This window comes from Oncorhynchus gorbuscha, unplaced genomic scaffold (genome assembly GCF_021184085.1).
Source record: "Oncorhynchus gorbuscha isolate QuinsamMale2020 ecotype Even-year unplaced genomic scaffold, OgorEven_v1.0 Un_scaffold_1712, whole genome shotgun sequence".
NCBI lineage: Eukaryota > Metazoa > Chordata > Actinopteri > Salmoniformes > Salmonidae > Oncorhynchus > Oncorhynchus gorbuscha.
In genome coordinates this window covers 37130-57438 of record NW_025746409.1, presented here as the reverse complement: position 1 = coordinate 57438, position 20309 = coordinate 37130, and the positions used below count along the sequence as shown (strand labels likewise).

The 20309-nt window shown below is 41.7% G+C and overlaps 1 protein-coding gene across 1 annotated transcript; it reads left to right on the top strand.

The window, feature by feature from the left end:
• The first annotated feature begins 2908 nt into the window (after positions 1–2908).
• On the top strand, positions 2909–17236 carry LOC124023891 (zinc finger protein 2 homolog). The gene is made up of 4 exons (XM_046338054.1): positions 2909–3551; positions 3986–4083; positions 4319–4496; positions 15600–17236. The coding sequence occupies exons 1-4, from the start codon at positions 3206–3208 to the stop codon at positions 16952–16954; spliced, it is 1977 nt and encodes a 658-aa protein (XP_046194010.1). The 5' UTR covers positions 2909–3205; the 3' UTR covers positions 16955–17236.
• Positions 17237–20309: the final 3073 nt, after the last annotated feature.

Below are 20309 nucleotides of genomic sequence, written 5' to 3'. Positions count from 1 at the left end.
GGCAGTAGGTATGACCAGGGATTTTATCTGTTTAGTAGAGCCAGATCAGAGGCAGTAGGAATGACCAGGGATGTTCTCTGTTTAGTAGAGCCAGATCAGAGGCAGTAGGTATGACCAGGGATGTTCTCTGGTTAGTAGAGCCAGATCAGAGGCAGTAGGTATGACCAGGGATGGTCTCTGTTTAGTAGAGCCAGATCAGAGGCAGTTGGAATGACCACGTATATTCTCTTAATAAGTGTGTGAATTTGAATATTTTCCTTGTCCTGCTTAGCATTCAAAATTGTAACGAGTACTTTTGTGTGTCAAATGTTGCATATAAATCTTTAGTACCTCGGCATTGTGTTATATGTTAGAATGTCTAATAAACAACTATATTGTTTACATTAACAATATTGTTTTGTCAAAATAAACTGTTACCTGCATCTGTATGCAGACAATACAGTTGTTTACTATATTGCCCACCCTGCTGATCAGGCTCTATCTGAACTACAGTCTGCTGATCTGGCTCTATCTGAACTACAGTATGCTGATCGGGCTCTATCTGAACTACAGTATGCTGATCAGGCTCTATCTGAACTACAGTATGCTGATCGGGCTCTATCTGAACTACAGTATGCTGATCGGGCTCTATCTGAACTACAGTTTGCTGATCGGGCTCTATCTGAACTACAGTATGCTGATCGGGCTCTATCTGAACTACAGTATGCTGATCGGGCTCTATCTGAACTACAGTATGCTGATCGGGCTCTATCTGAACTACAGTATGCTGATCGGGCTCTATCTGAACTACAGTATGCTGATCGGGCTCTATCTGAACAACAGTATGCTGATCGGGCTCTATCTGAACTACAGTATGCGGATCGGGCTCTATCTGAACTACAGTATGCTGATCGGGCTCTATCTGAACTACAGTATGCTGATCGGGCTCTATCTGAACTACAGTATGCTGATCAGGCTCTATCTGAACTACAGTTTGCTGATCAGGCTCTATCTGAACTACAGTATGCTGATCGGGCTCTATCTGAACTACAGTTTGCTGATCGGGCTCTATCTGAACTACAGTATGCTGATCGGGCTCTATCTGAACTACAGTATGCTGATCGGGCTCTATCTGAACTACAGTATGCTGATCGGGCTCTATCTGAACTACAGTATGCTGATCGGGCTCTATCTGAACTACAGTATGCTGATCGGGCTCTATCTGAACTTCAGTATGCTGTCATTATTTTACAGAAAACCTTTACTGACCTTCAATTATTATTGAATCTGTGTAAAACTAAGTATATGTTGTTTTCTAGAGTGAACAAAAATGATTCCAATGATTGAAGTGTATGTACCTTGTATGGTGTATCTGAAGTTCAGTTGATTGATGAGTTTGTTCATTAAGATGCTGAGTTGGGGTTTTAGGCTGGGTTTCTGTATAGACGTTAAGTAGTCTTTTAAACAACATATTGATTAGTTAGTTAATGAAGATGCTGAGTTGGGGTTTTAGGCTGGGTTTCTGTATAGACGTTAAGCTGTCTTTTAAACAACATATTGATTAGTTAGTTAATTGAAGATGCTGAGTTGGGGTTTTAGGCTGGGTTTCTGTCTAGACGTTAAGCAGTCTTTTAAACAACATATTGATTAGTTAGTTAATTAAGATGCTGAGTTGGGGTTTTAGGCTGGGTTTCTGTCTAGACGTTAAGCAGTCTTTTAAACAACATAATGATGAGTTTGTTCATTAAGATGCTGAGTATTAAAATGGTCTTCTATAGAAAGAGGTCAGGCCTCTTGCTTAATAGTACAAAGCAGATCATTCAATCGATGTTCTTACTGGTCCTAGACTATGGTGACATCATCTATATGAATGCAGCTGCCACTTCATTAAAGCCACTAGATGCATTTGACCATAGTGCACTTTGTTTTATTATGGGTACAGGTTCAGTACACGTCCCTGCATTCTCCATCAGGAAGTAGGCTGACCCTCTTTGTGGTCACGTAGGTCCATTCATTGCTCTCTTGGCATTTATAAAGCTCTTTGCCAATAACTCCCTCTGTAGCAAACATCAACAATAACCATTAGAGGTAAGAGTTTGGTGTTATCATACACAGTCTCAGGGATGGCTAGCTCTGGGAATTCCTTTGGTCTGTACAGAGTTATGTAAATCAGCTCTTTGCACCTACCTTGTTACTTACTTACTTGCTTCCAAACTTCTCTAAAGGTTGATGTTGTGGTGCCTCTGGGTTAATTAGGTAAATCAGCTCTTTGCACCTTACTTGTTACTTACTTACTTACTTCCAAACTTCTCTTAACATTGATGTTGTGGTGCCTCTGGGTTAATTAGGTAAATCAGCTCTTTGCACCTTACTTGTTACTTACTTACTGGGTTAATTCAGACTGCTGATTGAGGACTGGTTACAATTTACTTATGAAACCAGGACTTCTTGAAACCATTCAGTCATGGATGGATGTAAACATATTTACCACGTATTGCTTGTTACAGAAGACTACTGTTGTATATTGAATAGCCATTCATCACTGTTACACCTCCTTGATGTGATGGTTTTGTTTTTGGGCAGCATTATGTGAAGTGTTATTATGTGTTGTTAGCGATGAGCCGTGGTCAATTGAACTTGGAATATGCCACCCTCTTCAATCTGTCACCTAATCCTACCTAATGGGCAGGTCAGGCCTGGAGAAAAGTATTGGCTGTAGGAAGGAAGAGAACACATAACATCTGGTTGTTTTTAAATGACTTCTTATAACATTGCTTGACAAAATAGACGTAATGGATTTTTTTCCCCCAGTCTGCGTTACTCACTCCAGTCAGCAGGCGGCGATGTGAGTCTTTTAGGCGATGTTTCTTGCGTGACGTATAATCTAGTGGACGGAACAGGAGGCTTCTTCAACAGCGACAAAGGGCTTTCTGATTCACCCATCGCGGTGGTTTGCTAGCAAACATAAAACTGAAACGTTAAAGATCTTTAGACCAATCTTGTGTATATTACTCTTAGTGTTTAGAACATCATTATGTTGACCTATCTGTTACATATCTACTCGTTCATTTAAATGCAATTTGCTTGTTAAATTAGCAAATGTGTTACATTGGTTCTGCACTAGGCTAATCTCCCGAAGCATTTTTTATTTATTTTATTTATTTCACCTTTATTTAACCAGGTAGACTAGTTGAGAACAAGTTCTCTTTTACAACTGCGAACTGGCATGAGCTCACTAAACTTGAAGGAGAAAGAAGCTCTGATGAAAGGAGAGGAAGAAGCTTTCAGGATGAAAAAGGAGGAAGAGGAGGCTATCACATTGAAAGAAGAAGAGGATGATATTACAGTGAAAGAGGAAGATGGGAAAGAGGTTGTCAGCGTGGAGGAGGAGGTAGAAGCTTTCAGAATCAAAGAGGAGGAAGATGCCATAACATTGAAAGAAGAGAATGTAGAGAAAGAAGAGGAAGAACCTTTTAGAGCAAAAGAGGAAGAGGAGGCTATCTCAATAAAACAGGAGGAAGAAAACGTTTTGGGAGTGAAAGAGGAGGAGACTGAAGATCTGATTAACACCAGTGAGTACTCTCTTAAACAGGGGCACAAACTATGCAGTTGTTGAACTAATGTGGGGTTTGAAAGGGGCATTCTACTGAAGTTCTACACTTGAATATGTTGTTCAGTACTGTAGGAATTGTTAAGGGGCAATCTGCCATTGGTACATATAGATTTGGGACTTTTAAATGAGATATATTGAATTCTCCAGGTGGTCTATATTAAAGTACACTTCCTCTAAAATAATAGTCTTTTAAAATTCAATATAGGTGCATAATGTCTACTTAAAGGCACCCCTTTTGTGGAACGACCCTTTAACACAGACAATATTGTACAAAATCATGATGAAAGTGGCCATTTTTGGACTTTTTAGATATATTCATGCCTCTTGTAAGACTCTGTGATTGCAATAGAAGATCGTACGTTTACCATCAGTTTGATGTTCTCATTCACACAGGAGAGAGACATGACTATGGTGGATCCTCTGGGAAGCCTCAACAACATCCTGATGCTGACGAGGAAGAGAAGAGTCTCTCCAGATCAGAACACCAGATGGTACAGCTTGGTCTGGTCTAGCATACAGCTTGCTCTCTCTGGGTCTGGGCTGGGTTTCTATAAAACACTTCATGTCAACAGTGGCATCAGCAGGTCTAGCATACAGCTTGGTCTGGTCTAGCATACAGCTTGCTCTATCTGGGTCTGGGCTGGGTTTCTGTAAAGCAGTTTATGACAAAAGTGACATCAGCATCCATAATGGTATGTGTCTGTGTCCCCTCTTTATGGTTAACAGGACAACGCTAGCCCCTCCTCCCTCCTGGAGTCCCCATGTCGTGTCTCTCCCAATAGCACCTTACTGGTGGGTATGAAGAGGTTGTCTGTGCTGCTGGTGGACTGCAGGAAAACAACGGGGCTGAGTGGAACTGTGAGAGGAGGAGAAGAGAAGAAAGGATCAGATTTGACACATCAAAGTAAGTGCTGTAGTTTAGTTTGAACAAATACAATAGATCTGCCCACCGGTATCTGTTACCAGGACAACCAGCAGAGTTCTGTTAGTTGACATGAAGATGGACTGGTATCTGTTACCAGGACAACCAGCAGAGTTCTGTTAGTTGATAGGAAGATAGACTGGTATCTGTTACCAGGACAACCAGTGGAGTTCTGTTAGTTGACAGGAAGATAGACTGGTGGATATGGATGTTATGAATATCATAACACTCAAAAAGGATTCTGCCAATGAAAAGAGAGGAACCAATAGACCATATAAAACCTTGATGAAAGTTAGCTTTAGAGAGAAACCAATAGACCATATAAAACCTTGATGAAAGTTAGCTTTAGAGAGAAACCAATAGACCATATAAAACCTTGATGAAAGTTAGATTTAGAGAGAAACCAATAGACCATATAAAACCTTGATGAAAGTTAGATTTAGAGAGAAAAAAACAGTATAGATGTTACATTGTCTGTCCCAGTCAACCCCCCTGTCTTCACTAGACTGTAGAACAGGCAAATTAAATTCCAGACACTTCAATGTGGTCTGTATTGCTTCATTAACATCTGATCTGCACAACAAATATATAGTTTAAAACAAACTCTGTAAGCCTTTTCTAAAAGCCATGAAATATTTATAAATGAAAAGCATTTTTTTGTGAGACTTGGCCTCCGTCAAATATATATTTTAAAACAAGCGATTTTTTTTGTCTCTAATGGACAAAATTCATTTCATTTCCTTCTAACAGGTCAAATGAAGCCTGAACTCCAACATACAGACCTTAAAGAACATGGTTTAATATATATACTATATAGACCTTAAAGAACATGGTTTAATATATATACTATATAGACTTTAAAGAACATGGTTTAATATATATACTATATAGACCTTAAAGAACATGGTTTAATATATATACTATATAGACCTTAAAGAACATGGTTTAATATATATATACTATATAGACCTTAAAGAACATGGTTTAATATATATATACTATATAGACCTTAAAGAACATGGTTTAATATATTTACTATATAGACCTTAAAGAACATGGTTTAATATATATACTATATAGACCTTCTTTCTATTCCGCAACAAAGCCTCCTTCACTCACGCCGCCAAGCTTACCCTAGTAAAACTGACTATCCTACCGATCCTCGACTTCGGCGATGTCATCTACAAAATTGCTTCCAACACTCTACTCAGCAAACTGGATGCAGTTTATCACAGTGCCATCCGTTTTGTCACTAAAGTACCTTACACCACCCACCACTGCGACTTGTATGCTCTAGTCGGCTGGCCCTCGCTACATATTCGTCGCCAGACCCACTGGCTCCAGGTCATCCACAAGTCCATGCTAGGTAAAGCTCCGCCTTATCTCAGTTCACTGGTCACGATGGCAACACCCATCCGTAGCACGCACTCCAGCAGGTGTATCTCACTGATCATCCCTAAAGCCAACACCTCATTTGGCCGCCTTTCGTTCCAGTACTCTGCTGCCTGTGACTGGAACGAATTGCAAAAATCGCTGAAGTTGGAGACTTTTATCTCCCTCACCAACTTCAAACATCAGCTATCTGAGCAGCTAACCGATCGCTGCAGCTGTACATATTCTATTGGTAAATAGCCCACCCATTTTCACCTACCTCATCCCCATACTGTTTTTATTTATTTACTTTTCTGCTCTTTTGCACACCAATATCTCTACCTGTACATGACCATCTGATCATTTATCACTTCAGTGTTAATCTGCAAAATTGTAATTATTCGCCTACCTCCTCATGCCTTTTGCACACATTGTATATAGACTCCCCTTTTTTTCTACTGTGTTATTGACTTGTTAATTGTTTACTCCATGTGTAACTCTGTGTTGTCTGTTCACACTGCTATGCTTTATCTTGGCCAGGTCGCAGTTGCAAATGAGAACTTGTTCTCAACTAGCCTACCTGGTTAAATAAAGGTGAAATAAAAAATTTAATAAAAACATGGTTTAATATATATACTATATAGACCTTAAAGAACATGGTTTAATATATATATATATATATATATATATATATATATATACTATATAGACCTTAAAGAACATGATTTAATATATATACTATATAGACCTTAAAGAACATGGTTTGATATATATATACTATATAGACCTTAAAGAACATGGTTTAATATATATATACTATATAGACCTTAAAGAACATGGTTTAATATATATACTATATAGACCTTAAAGAACATTCTTTCATTTAGAAATGACTCACTTTATTTGTTGTGTAAATGACATCAGTGTGCTGCTAACAGTTTAGTTTCCTCCACTGTCCCCATACTGGACTCTAACTAGTGATCCTCTGCTTCTCATCACATGTGACCACTCTCCTTGACAATGAACCGATGGAGTGAGTTTAAAAGGTACCAGTTGGACAGCTCCATCTGTGACGTTTCAAGCTGTGGAGTGAGTTTAAAAGGTACCAGTTGGACAGCTCCATCTGTGACGTTTCAAGCTGTGGAGTGAGTTTAAAAGGTACCAGTTGGACAGCTCCATCTGTGACGTTTCAAGCTGTGGAGTGAGTTTAAAAGGTACCAGTTGGACAGCTCCATCTGTGACGTTTCAAGCTGTGGAGTGAGTTTAAAAGGTACCAGTTGGACAGCTCCATCTGTGACGTTTCAAGCTGTGGAGTGAGTTTAAAAGGTACCAGTTGGACAGCTCCATCTGTGACGTTTCAAGCTGTGGAGTGAGTTTAAAAGGTACCAGTTGGACAGCTCCATCTGTGACGTTTCAAGCTGTGGAGTGAGTTTAAAAGGTACCAGTTGGACAGCTCCATCTGTGACGTTTCAAGCTGTGGAGTGAGTTTAAAAGGTACCAGTTGGACAGCTCCATCTGTGACGTTTCAAGCTGTGGAGTGAGTTTACGGCACGTTCTCACCTCCGTTACACATGTTCAGGTTGACTTTCCCACTGAAACGACCATATATGAACGATGCCCACCATCACACAATTACAGTTGTTGTTTACACAACCGAAAAAAAGCCTTTTGGACCTTGGACCGCTCTGGTACCGCTTGCCGTGCGGTAAAAGAGAGAACAGTCTTTGACTAGGGTGACTGAAGTCTTTGATAATTTTTAAGGCCTTCCTCTGACCCATGCCAAATCTTTTCTGTCTCCTGAGGGGGAATAGGCTTTGACGTGCCCTCTTCACCTCAAGGAACTTGAATTTCTCAACCTCTTCCACTGCAGCCCGTCGATGAGAGTGGGGGCTCGGTCCTCCTTTTCCTGTAGTCTACAATCATCTCCTTTTGTCTTGATCACGGTGAAGGAGAGGTTGTTGTCCTGGCACTACACGACCAAGTCTCTGACCTCCTCCCTATAGAAGCCGATGTTGTCATCGGCTAACTTAATGATGGTGTTGGAGTCGTGCCTGGCCGTGCAGTCATGAGTGAACAGGGAGTACACACCCCTGGGTGGCCCCCGTGTTGAGGATCAGTGTGGCTAATGTGTTGTTACCTACTCTTACCACCTGGGGGCGGCCCGTCAGGAAGTCCAGGATCCAGTTGCAGAGGGATGTGTTTAGTCCCAGGGTCCTTAGTTTAGTGATGAGCTTTGAGGGCACCATGGTGTTGAAAGCGGAGCTGTAGTCAATGAACAGCATTCTCACATTAGTGTTCCTTTTGTCCAGTTGGGAAAGGGCAGTGTAATAGAGATGGCATCATGTGTGGATCTGTTGGGGCGGTTTGAAAATCAGAGTGGGTCTAGGGTTACTGGGATAATGGTGTTGATGTGAGCACGACCAGCCTTTCAAAGCACTTCATGGCTACAGACGTGAGTGCTACGGGTCGGTAGTAATTTAGGTAGGTTACCTTGGTGTTCGTGGACACAGGAACTATGGTCTTTATTTTAATTTTACCTTTATGTAACTAGGCAAGTCGGTTAAGAACAAATTCTTATTTTCAATGACTGACTGCCTGTTCAGGGGCAGAACAACAGCTCGGGGATTTGAACTTGCAACCTTCCGGTTACTAGTCCAACGCTCTAACCACTAGGCTACCCTGCCGCCCCATACCCTGCCGTCTGCTTGAAACATGTTGATATTACAGACTCGGTCAGGGACAGGTTGAAAATGTCAGTGAAGACACTTGCTAGTTGGTCAGCGCATGCTTGGAGTACACACCTGGGGAATCCGTCTGGCCCTGCGGCCTTGGGAATGTTGACCCGCAACAGCTGATGCTCTCATGCATGCTTCAGTGTTACTTGCCTCGAGGCGAGCATAGAAGTAATTTAGCTCATCTGGTAGGCTCGTGCCACGGGGCAGCTCGTGGCTGTGCTTCTCTTTGTAGTCTGTAATAGTTTACAAGCCCTGCAAATATCCAACGAACCTCGGAGCCGGTGTAGTACGATTCGATCTTAGTCCTGTATTGACTCTTTGCCTGTTTGATGGTTAGTCGGAGGGCATAGCGGGATTTCTGATAAACTTCCCGGATTAGAGTCCCGCTCCTTGAAAGCGGCAGCTCTACCCTTCATCTCAGTGGGGATGTTGCCTGTAATCCATGACTTCTGGTTGGGGTATGTACTAGAGGTCGACCGATTTTTCAACGTCGATTTCCGATTTATTGGAGACCAAAAAAAGCTGATACCGATTAATCTATATATATATATATATTTGTAATAATGACAATTACAACAATACTGAATGAACAATGAACATTTTATTTGAACTTAATATAATAAATCAATAATGAAACATGTTCAATTTGGTTTAAATAATGCAAAAACACAGTGTTGGAGAAGAAAGTAAAAGTGCAATATGTGCCATGTGAAAAAGCTAACCTTTAAGTTCCTTGCTCAGAACATGAAACCATATGAAAGCTGGTGGTTCAATATTCCCAGTTCTTCAATATTCCCCGTCAATATTCCCAGTTAAGAAGTTTTCGTTGTAGTTATTATATATTATTATTATTATATATTATTATATATTATTATTATAGGAATTATGGCACGTCGACTATTTCTCTCTCTACCATTTGTATTTCATCAACCTTTGACTATTGGATGTTCTAATAGGCACTTTAGCATTGCCAGCCTAATCTCAGGAGTCGATAGGCTTGAAGTCATAAACAGAGCTGTGCTTCAAGCATTGCTAAGAGCTGCTGGCAAACGCGGTAAAATGCTGTTTGAATGAATGCTTACGAGCCTGCTGCTGCCTACCACTGCTCAGTCGGACTACTCTGTCAAATATCAAATCGTAGACTTAATTATAATATAATGAACACAGAAATACGAGCCTTTGGTCATTGATATGGTAAAATCCGGAAACTATCATTGAGGACAAAACGTTTATTCTTTCAGTGAAATACGGAACCGTTCCATTTAGCCTGACTGCTTTTACACTGAACACAAGAGAAGTGACACAATAACCCGAGATGATATTGCCTGCTAACATGACTCTGCTTTTACACTGAACGCAAGAGAAGGGACACAATATCCCGAGATGATATTGCCTGCTAACATGACTCTGCTTTTACACTGAACGCAAGAGAAGTGACAAATCAAATTTTATTTGTCACATACACATGGTTAGCAGATGTTAATGCGAGTGTAGCGAAATGCTTGTGCTTCTAGTTCCGACAATGCAGTGATAACCAACAAGTAATCTAACTAACAATAAGGGGATAAAGAATATGTACATAAGGATATATGAATGAGTGATGGTACAGGGCAGCTTACAGTAGATGGTATCGAGTACAGTATATACATATGAGATGAGTATGTAGACAAAGTAAACAAAGTGGCATAGTTAAAGTGGCTAGTGATACATGTATTACATAAGGATGCAGTCGATGATATAGAGTACAGTATATACGTATGCATATGAGATGAATAATGTAGGGTAAGTAACATTATATAAGGTAGCAATGTTTAAAGTGGCTGGTGATATATTTACATAATTTCCCATCAATTCCCATTATTAAAGTGGCTGGAGTTGGGTCAGTGTTAATGACAGTGTGTTGGCAGCAGCCACTCAATGTTAGTGGTGGCTGTTTAACAGTCTGATGGCCTTGAGATAGAAGCTGTTTTTCAGTCTCTCGGTCCCAGCTTTGATGCACCTGTACTGACCTCGCCTTCTGGATGATAGCGGGGTGAACAGGCAGTGGCTCGGGTGGTTGATGTCCTTGATGATCTTTATGGCCTTCCTGTAACATCGGGTGGTGTAGGTGTCCTGGAGGGCAGGTAGTTTGCCCCCGGTGATGCGTTGTGCAGACCTCATTACCCTCTGGAGAGCCTTACGGTTGAGGGCGGAGCAGTTGCCGTACCAGGCGGTGATACAGCCCGCCAGGATGCTCTCGATTGTGCATGTGTAGAAGTTTGTGAGTGCTTTTGGTGACAAGCCGAATTTCTTCAGCCTCCTGAGGTTGAAGAGGCGCTGCTGCGCCTTCTTCACGACGCTGACAGTGTGAGTGGACCAATTCAGTTTATCTGTGATGTGTATGCCGAGGAACTTAAAACTTGCTACCCTCTCCACTACTGTTCCATCGATGTGGATAGGGGGGTGTTCCCTCTGCTGTTTCCTGAAGTCCACAATCATCTCCTTAGTTTTGTTGACGTTGAGTGTGAGGTTATTTTCCTGACACCACACTCCGAGGGCCCTCACCTCCTCCCTGTAGGCCGTCTCGTCGTTGTTGGTAATCAAGCCTACCACTGTTGTGTCGTCCGCAAACTTGATGATTGAGTTGGAGGCGTGCGTGGCCACGCAGTCGTGGGTGAACAGGGAGTACAGGAGAGGGCTCAGAACGCACCCTTGTGGGGCCCCCGTGTTGAGGATCAGCGGGGAGGAGATGTTGTTGCCTACCCTCACCACCTGGGGGCGGCCCGTCAGGAAGTCCAGTACCCAGTTGCACAGGGCGGGGTCGAGACCCAGGGTCTCGAGCTTGATGACGAGCTTGGAGGGTACTATGGTGTTGAATGCCGAGCTGTAGTCGATGAACAGCATTCTCACATAGGTATTCCTTTTGTCCAGGTGGGTTAGGGCAGTGTGCAGTGTGGTTGAGATTGCATCGTCTGTGGACCTATTTGGGCGGTAAGCAAATTGGAGTGGGTCTAGGGTGTCAGGTAGGGTGGAGGTGATATGGTCATTGACTAGTCTCTCAAAGCACTTCATGATGACGGAAGTGAGTGCTACGGGGCGGTAGTCGTTTAGCTCAGTTACCTTAGCTTTCTTGGGAACAGGAACAATGGTGGCCCTCTTGATGCATGTGGGAACAGCAGACTGGTATAGGGATTGATTGAATATTCACCAGGTGGCAAATCGCATCTCTGCATGTCTGGCAGACATATCAGTGTGGATGACGGATCACCACCTGAAGCTGAACCTCGGCAAGACGGAGCTGCTCTTCCTCCCGGGGAAGGACTGCCCGTTCCATGATCTCGCCATCACGGTTGACAACTCCATTGTGTCCTCCTCCCAGAGCGCTAAGAACCTTGGCGTGATCCTGGACAACACCCTGTCGTTCTCAACTAACATCAAGGCGGTGGCCCGTTCCTGTAGGTTCATGCTCTACAACATCCGCAGAGTACGACCTTGCCTCACACAGGAAGCGGCTCAGGTCCTAATCCAGGCACTTGTCATCTCCCGTCTAGATTACTTCAACTCGCTGTTGGCTGGGCTCCCTGCCTGTGCCATTAAACCCCTACAACTCATCCAGAACGCCGCAGCCCGTCTGGTGTTCAACCTTCCCAAGTTCTCTCACGTCACCCCGCTCCTCCGCTCTCTCCACTGGCTTCCAGTTGAAGCTCGCATCCGCTACAAGACCATGGTGCTTGCCTACGGAGCTGTAAGGGGAACGGCACCTCAGTACCTCCAGGCTCTGATCAGGCCCTACACCCAAACAAGGGCACTGTGTTCATCCACCTCTGGCCTGCTCGCTTCCCTACCACTGAGGAAGTACAGTTCCCGCTCAGCCCAGTCAAAACTGTTCGCTGCTCTGGCCCCCCAATGGTGGAACAAACTCCCTCACGACGCCAGGACAGTGGAGTCAATCACCACCTTCCGGAGACACCTGAAACCCCACCTCTTTAAGGAATACCTAGGATAGGATAAAGTAATCCTTCTCACCCCCCCTCCCCCTTAAAAGATTTAGATGCACTATTGTAAAGTGGCTGTTCCACTGGATGTCATAAGGTGAATGCACCAATTTGTAAGTCGCTCTGGATAAGAGCGTCTGCTAAATGACTTAAATGTAATGTAAATGTAATATGTCCGTAAACACACCGGCCAGCTGGTCTGCGCATGCTCTGAGGGCGCGGCTGGGGATGCCGTCTGGGCCTGCAGCCTTGCGAGGGTTAACACGTTTAAATGTCTTACTCACCTCGGCTGCAGTGAAGGAGAGACCGCGTGTTTTCGTTGCAGGCCGTGTCAGTGGCACTGTATTGTCCTCAAAGCGGGCAAAAAAGTTATTTAGTCTGCCTGGGAGCAAGACATCCTGGTCCGTGACTGGGCTGGGTTTCTTCTTGTAGTCCGTAATTGACTGTAGACCCTGCCACATGCCTCTTGTGTCTGAGCCGTTGAATTGAGATTCTACTTTGTCTCTGTACTGACGTTTAGCTTGTTTAACAGCCTTGCGGAGGGAATAGCTGCACTGTTTGTATTCACAATATCCCCAGATGATATTGCCTGCTAACATGAATTTCTTTTAACTAAATATTCAGGTTAAAAAATATAGACTTCTGTGTATTGATTTTAAGAACGGCATTGATGTTTATGATTAGGTACATTGGTGCAAAGATTGTGCTTTTTTTTCAGCAATGCACTTTTTGTGAAATCATCACCCATTTGGCGAAGTTGAAGTAGGCTGTGATTCTGTGATAAATGAACAAGCACTGCAGTCCTTCTGTAGCTCAGTTGGTAGAGCATGGCGCTTGTAACGCCAGGGTAGTGGGTTCAATCCCCGGGACCACCCATACGTAGAATGTATGCATACATGACTGTAAGTCGCTTTGGATAAAAGCGTCTGCTAAATGGCATATATATACATATATATATATATATATATACAAATTGACAGATTATATGCAACGCAGGACAAGCTAGTTAACCTAGTAATATCATTCACCATGTGTACGTTAACTAGTGATTATGATTGATTGGTTTCTTTAAGATACGTTTAATGCTAGCTAGCAACTTACCGTGGCTCCGTGCAGCCACAAGGTCCTTTGACGCTGCACTCTCGTAACAGGAAGTCAGCCTGCCGTAACAGGAAGTCAGCCTGCCGTGACAGGAAGTCAGCCTGCCACGCAGTTTCCTCGCAGATTGCAATGTAATCGGCCATAATCGGTGTCCAAAAAAGGCAGATTACTGATTCTTATGAACTTGAAATCGGCCCTAATTTATCAGTCGATTAATTGGTCTTTTAGTCGGTCGACCTTTAGTATGTAAAGGTGGTCTCAAGTTTTTTTTTAACCTCTGGTTGCACATTTTACGCGCTGGTAGAAATGAGGTAAAACAGATTAGAGTTTCCTGCATTAAAGTCCCCGGCCACTAGGAGCGCCGCCTCTGGATGAGTGTTTTCCTGTTTGCTTATGTTTTTATTTAACCTTTATTTAACTAGGAAAGTCAGTTAAGATCAAATTCTTATTTACAATGACGGCATACATCGGATGATGCTGGGCCAATTCTGCATCGCCATATGGGAATCCCAACAATGGCTGGTTGTAATATGATGACTCGGTGAAACAGGTTTTAATGTCCCGTTGGTAGGATATACGTGATCGTACGTCGTCTTTTATTATGGATTGATTGTACGTTGGCTAATAGGACCGATGGTAAAGGTAGATTGCCCTTTTGTCGACGGATCCTTACAAGGCACCCGGACCTCCGTCTCTTTCACACACTGGGGAGCCAGGCACAGCCTGATCTATAGACTTTACGTGACTGGGCATAGGCCCACCCACTGGGAGCCAGGCACAGCCTGATCTATAGACTTCACGTGACTGAATAAGTCAGAATGAGTTTTTCCCCTCAAAAGGGCTTTATGACAGAGAGACATTCTACTTGGTTTCTGTCCAGGTGGCTGGTCTCAGTCTCCCGCAGGTGAAGAAGCCTGATGTGGAGGTCCTGGGTGGGTGTGGTCTGCGTGAGGCCGGTTGGAAGTACTGGCAATTTCTCTAAGACTGCGTTGGAGGCAGCTTATGGTAGAGGAATTTACAGTACCAGTCAAAAGTTTGGGCACCAAATTATTCCAGGTGTTTTATTTGTACTCTTTTCTACATTGTAGAATAATAATGAAGACATCAACTATGAAATAACACATAATGGAATCATGTAGTAACCAAAAACATGTTAAACAAATAAATATATTTTATATTTGAGATTCTTAAAATTAGCCACCCTTTGCCTCACTTTACATGTTGCGTTTATATTTTTTGTTCAGTGTTTCTATCAGTTTTAGAAACATATGAAGATGTCATAGTGAATGAACAAGCCCTTTCAGACTTTATAATATGGCTGTATATAAACTTACTATATATAGTTACTATCAGTTTTTAGGAACATCTACCCAGAATATTTCACCTTCTTATTTTTTTTACTTTAGCCAAAATGTCATGACGTCAGTGATAGTCAAGATATAAACAATTAAATAGCGTGTCGAACCCTTTCATCAATGGGTAGATGTTACTGATGTGCTTTCTGTCTTCGACATAAAAACTAGTTTTGGACTTCTACACAATGTTTTATTGACTTATTTTCGCTTTAAGGAAGTGTTTAGGTCACATCCTGTATCATACAGCTATGAGGGTTATATAATTACAACCACCTGCTTGATAGGAATCTAGCGATGTCTGTGTCATAGAACTGTCTAGTGTTTTGTGTTCTGACTTGTAAAACAGAATGAATAAAATAAGTAGTGTAAACATTATCAGTAATTACTAGGAAACTCTACAGCATTTGTTTTAAAGTCACACCAAGATTGTTAAAACTGGCCTTAGGTTATTGAGGGATCTGATTAGGATTTACTCTCATAGCAAGGCCATTTTATCATGTGGAGGTTTCATTCAGGTCTCTATTTTAAAAAACACACTATCTTTGGCAGGAGAAAGACCAGACTCGGAGGAACCAGAGCCAGGGACGTCCAAACCAGCAAGAAGACACCAGTGCTCCCACTGTGGAAAGGGTTTTAACCGGTTATGGGACCTGAAACAACACGAGATAATACACACAGGGGAGAAGCCTTACCACTGCTCCCAGTGTGGAAAGAGTTTTAACCAGAAAGGACACCTGATCCAACATGAGAGAATACACACAGGGAAGAAGCCTTACGACTGCTCCCAGTGTGGAAAGGGTTTTAACCAGAAAAGCTACCTGAAAAAACACGAGAGAATACACACAGAGGAGAGGCCTTACCACTGCTCCCAGTGTGGAAAGAGTTTTACCTACTTGTGTAATCTGAAAACGCATGAGAGAATACACACAGGAGAAAAGCTGTACTGCTGCTCCCAGTGTGGAAGGAGTTTTACCCACTTACGTAACCTGAAAACACACGAGAGAATACACACAGGGGAGAGGCCTTACCATTGCTCCCAGTGTGGAAAGAATTTTGCCCACTTAAATAACCTGAAAACACATGAGCAAGTACACACAGGTGATAAGCCTTACTGCTGCTCCCAGTGTGGAAAGAGTTTTAACCAGAAAAGCTACCTGAAAAAACACGAGAGAGTACACACAGGAGAAAAGCCTTACCACTGCTCCCAATGTGGGAAGGGTTGTAACCAGTTAGGTGACCTGAAACGACATGAGAGAATACACACAGGAGAAAAGCTGTACCACTGCTCCCAGTGTGGAAAGGCTTGTAACCACCTAGGTGACCTGAAACGACATGAGAGAATACACACAGGAGAAAAGCTGTACCACTGCTCCCAGTGTGGAAAGGGTTGTAACCACTTAGGTGACCTGAAACGACATGAGAGAATACACGCAGCAGAAAAGCGGTATCACTGCTCCCAGTGTGGAAAGAGTTTTACCCACTTACGTAACCTGAAAACACATGAGATAATACATACAGGGGAGAAGCCTTACCACTGCTCTCAGTGTGGAAAACGTTTTATCCACTTATGTAACCTGAAAACACACGTGCAATTACACACAGGGGAGAAGCCTTACCACTGCTCCCAGTGTGGAAAGAGTTTTAATCAGAAAAGCTACCTTAAAAAACACGAGAGAATACACACAGGAGAAAAGCCTTATCACTGCTCTCAGTGTGGAAAGGGTTGTAACCAGTTAGGGGACCTGAAACGGCATGAGAGAATACACACAGGAGAGAAATCTTACCACTGCTCCCAGTGTGGAAAGGGTTTTAACCAGTTAGGGGACCTCAAACGGCATGAGAGAATACACACAGGAGAAAGCTGTACCACTGCTCCCAGTGTGGAAAGGGTTTTAACCAGTTAGGGGACCTGAAACGGCATGAGAGAATACACACAGCAGAAAAGCTGTACCACTGCTCCCAGTGTGGAAAGAGTTTTACCCAGTTATTGAACTTGAAAACACATGAGAGAATACACACACAGGGGAGAAGCCTTACCACTCCTCCCAGTGTGGAAATCGTTTTGATCAGTTAGGTAACATGAGAACACATGAGATAAAACACACAGGAGATCAGGATGTAGGCTGCTGAACAGTAGGAAAGAGGACAGATTTAGGCTGCTGAACAGTAGGAAAGAGGACAGATTTAGGCTGCTGAACAGTAGGAAAGAGGACATATTTAGGCTGCTGAACAGTAGGAAAGAGGACAGATTTAGGCTGCTGAACAGTAGGAAAGAGGACAGATTTAGGCTGCTGAACAGTAGGAAAGAGGACAGATTTAGGCTGCTGAACAGTAGGAAAGAGGACAGATTTAGGCTACTGAACAGTGGGAAAGAGGACAGATTTAGGCTGTAGGAAAGAGGACAGATTTAGGCTACTGAACAGTAGGAAAGAGGACAGATTTAGGCTACTGAACAGTAGGAAAGAGGACAGATTTAGGCTACTGAACAGTAGAAAATAGGACAGATTTAGGCTGCTGAACAGTAGGAAAGAGGACAGATTTAGGCTGCTGAACAGTAGGAAAGAGGACAGATTTAGGCTGCTGAACAGTAGGAAAGAGGACAGATTTAGGCTCTGAACAGTAGGAAAGAGGACAGATTTAGGCTGCTGAACAGTAGGAAAGAGGACAGATTTAGGCTCTGAACAGTAGGAAAGAGGACAGATTTAGGCTGCTGAACAGTAGGAAAGAGGACAGATTTAGGCTCTGAACAGTGGAACATCGGAGAGGTGCAAGCCTGATACGTGGTGGAGAGTAGGCTGCAGAGACTCGGGAAATTTGTGTTAGGTATTGACTTTCCAGTGTTTTCTCTACAGCATGTATTTTTATGTAAATAAACTTCTCTCAGACTGATTTTGGGGATAATTAAGCACTGGCTCATAGGGATGTGTATCATAGTATCATAGGATATCATAGGGATGTGTATCATAGTATCATAGGATATCACAGGGATGTGTATCACAGTATCATAGGATATCATAGGGATGTGTATCATAGGATATCATAGGGATGTATATCATAGTATCATAGGATATCACAGGGATGTATATCATAGTATCATAGGATATCACAGGGATGTATATCATAGGATATCACAGGGATGTATACCATAGTATCATAGGGATGTGTATCATAGTATCATAGGATATCATAGGGATGTGTATCATAGCATCATAGGGATGTATATCATAGAATCATAGGATATCACAGGGGTGTATATCATAGGATATCACAGGGATGTATACCATAGTATCACAGGGATGTATATCACAGGGGTGTATATCATAGGATATCACAGGGATGTATACCATAGTATCACAGGGATGTATATCACAGGGATGTGTATCACAGTAGTGTCCTGAATGGTCTATAATGTAAACTTCCCAACAGGAAATAAATTCTAAACAAAATAATTTTCACTTTTAAGTTTCAATTATATTTTCATCAAACTAACAAGCAAATACTTTATGAATCTATTGTTACTAATCAACTTGTAAGGTTCCACAGATCAAAAGAGCCTTGCAGATTGATGGCTGGGGCCCATCCGATGATAAGAGTCTGGGAAGATCCAATAGCCATATTTGACATATTTGTTAGAAGTAGTGTAAGATGGTAGTGTCTGTAATTTTACCATTTGTTAGAAGTAGTGTAAGATGGTAGTGTCTGTAATTTTACCATTTGTTAGAAGTAGTGTAAGATGGTAGTGTCTGTAATTTTACCATTTGTTAGAAGTAGTGTAAGATGGTAGTGTCTGTAATTTTACCATTTGCTAGAAGTAGTGTAAGACGGTAGTGTCTGTAATTTTACCATTTGTTAGAAGTAGTGTAAGATGGTAGTGTCTGTAATTTTACCATTTGTTAGAAGTAGTGTAAGATGGTAGTGTCTGTAATTTTACCATTTGTTAGAAGTAGTGTAAGATGGTAGTGTCTGTAATTTTACCATTTGTTAGAAGTAGTGTAAGATGGTAGTGTCTGTAATTTTACCATTTGTTAGAAGTAGTGTAAGATGGTAGTGTCTGTAATTTTACCATTTGCTAGAAGTAGTGTAAGACGGTAGTGTCTGTAATTTTACCATTTGTTAGAAGTAGTGTAAGATGGTAGTGTCTGTAATTTTACCATTTGTTAGAAGTAGTGTAAGATGGTAGTGTCTGTAATTTTACCATTTGTTAGAAGTAGTGTAAGATGGTAGTGTCTGTAATTTTACCATTTGTTAGAAGTAGTGTAAGATGGTAGTGTCTGTAATTTTACCATTTGTTAGAAGTAGTGTAAGATGGTAGTGTCTGTAATTTTACCATTTGTTAGAAGTAGTGTAAGACGGTAGTGTCTGTAATTTTACCAAATCGAATTGTATTGGTCACATATACGTGGTTAGCAGATGTTTTTTGCGGGTGCAGCGATATGCTTGTTCTTCTAGCTTGGACAGTGCAGTAATATCTAACAGATTACGCAACATATAACCAATACACACACATCTAAGTAGGAATGAATTAAGACTGAATACGTATAGCGATGTCAGAGCGGAACGGACTAAGATACATATGAGATGAGTAATGCATAGACTAAGATACAGTAGAATAGTATAGAATACAGTATATACATATGAGATGAGTAATGCATAGACTAAGATACAGTAGAATAGTATAGAATACAGTATATACATATGAGATGAGTAATGCATAGACTAAGATACAGTAGAATAGTATAGAATACAGTATATACATATGAGATGAGTAATGCATAGACTAAGATACAGTAGAATAGTATAGAATACAGTATATACATATGAGATGAGTAATGCATAGACTAAGATACAGTAGAATAGTATAGAATACAGTATATACATATGAGATGAGTAATGCATAGACTAAGATACAGTAGAATAGAATACAGTATATACATATGAGATGAGTAATGCATAGACTAAGATACTGTAGAATAGTATAGAATACAGTATGTACATATGAGATGAGTAATGCATAGACTAAGATACAGTAGAATAGTATAGAATACAGTATGTACATATGAGATGAGTAATGCATAGACTAAGATACAGTAGAATAGTATAGAATACAGTATATACATATGAGATGAGTAATGCATAGACTAAGATACAGTAGAATAGTATAGAATACAGTATATACATATGAGATGAGTAATGCATAGACTAAGATACAGTAGAATAGTATAGAATACAGTATATACATATGAGATGAGTAATGCATAG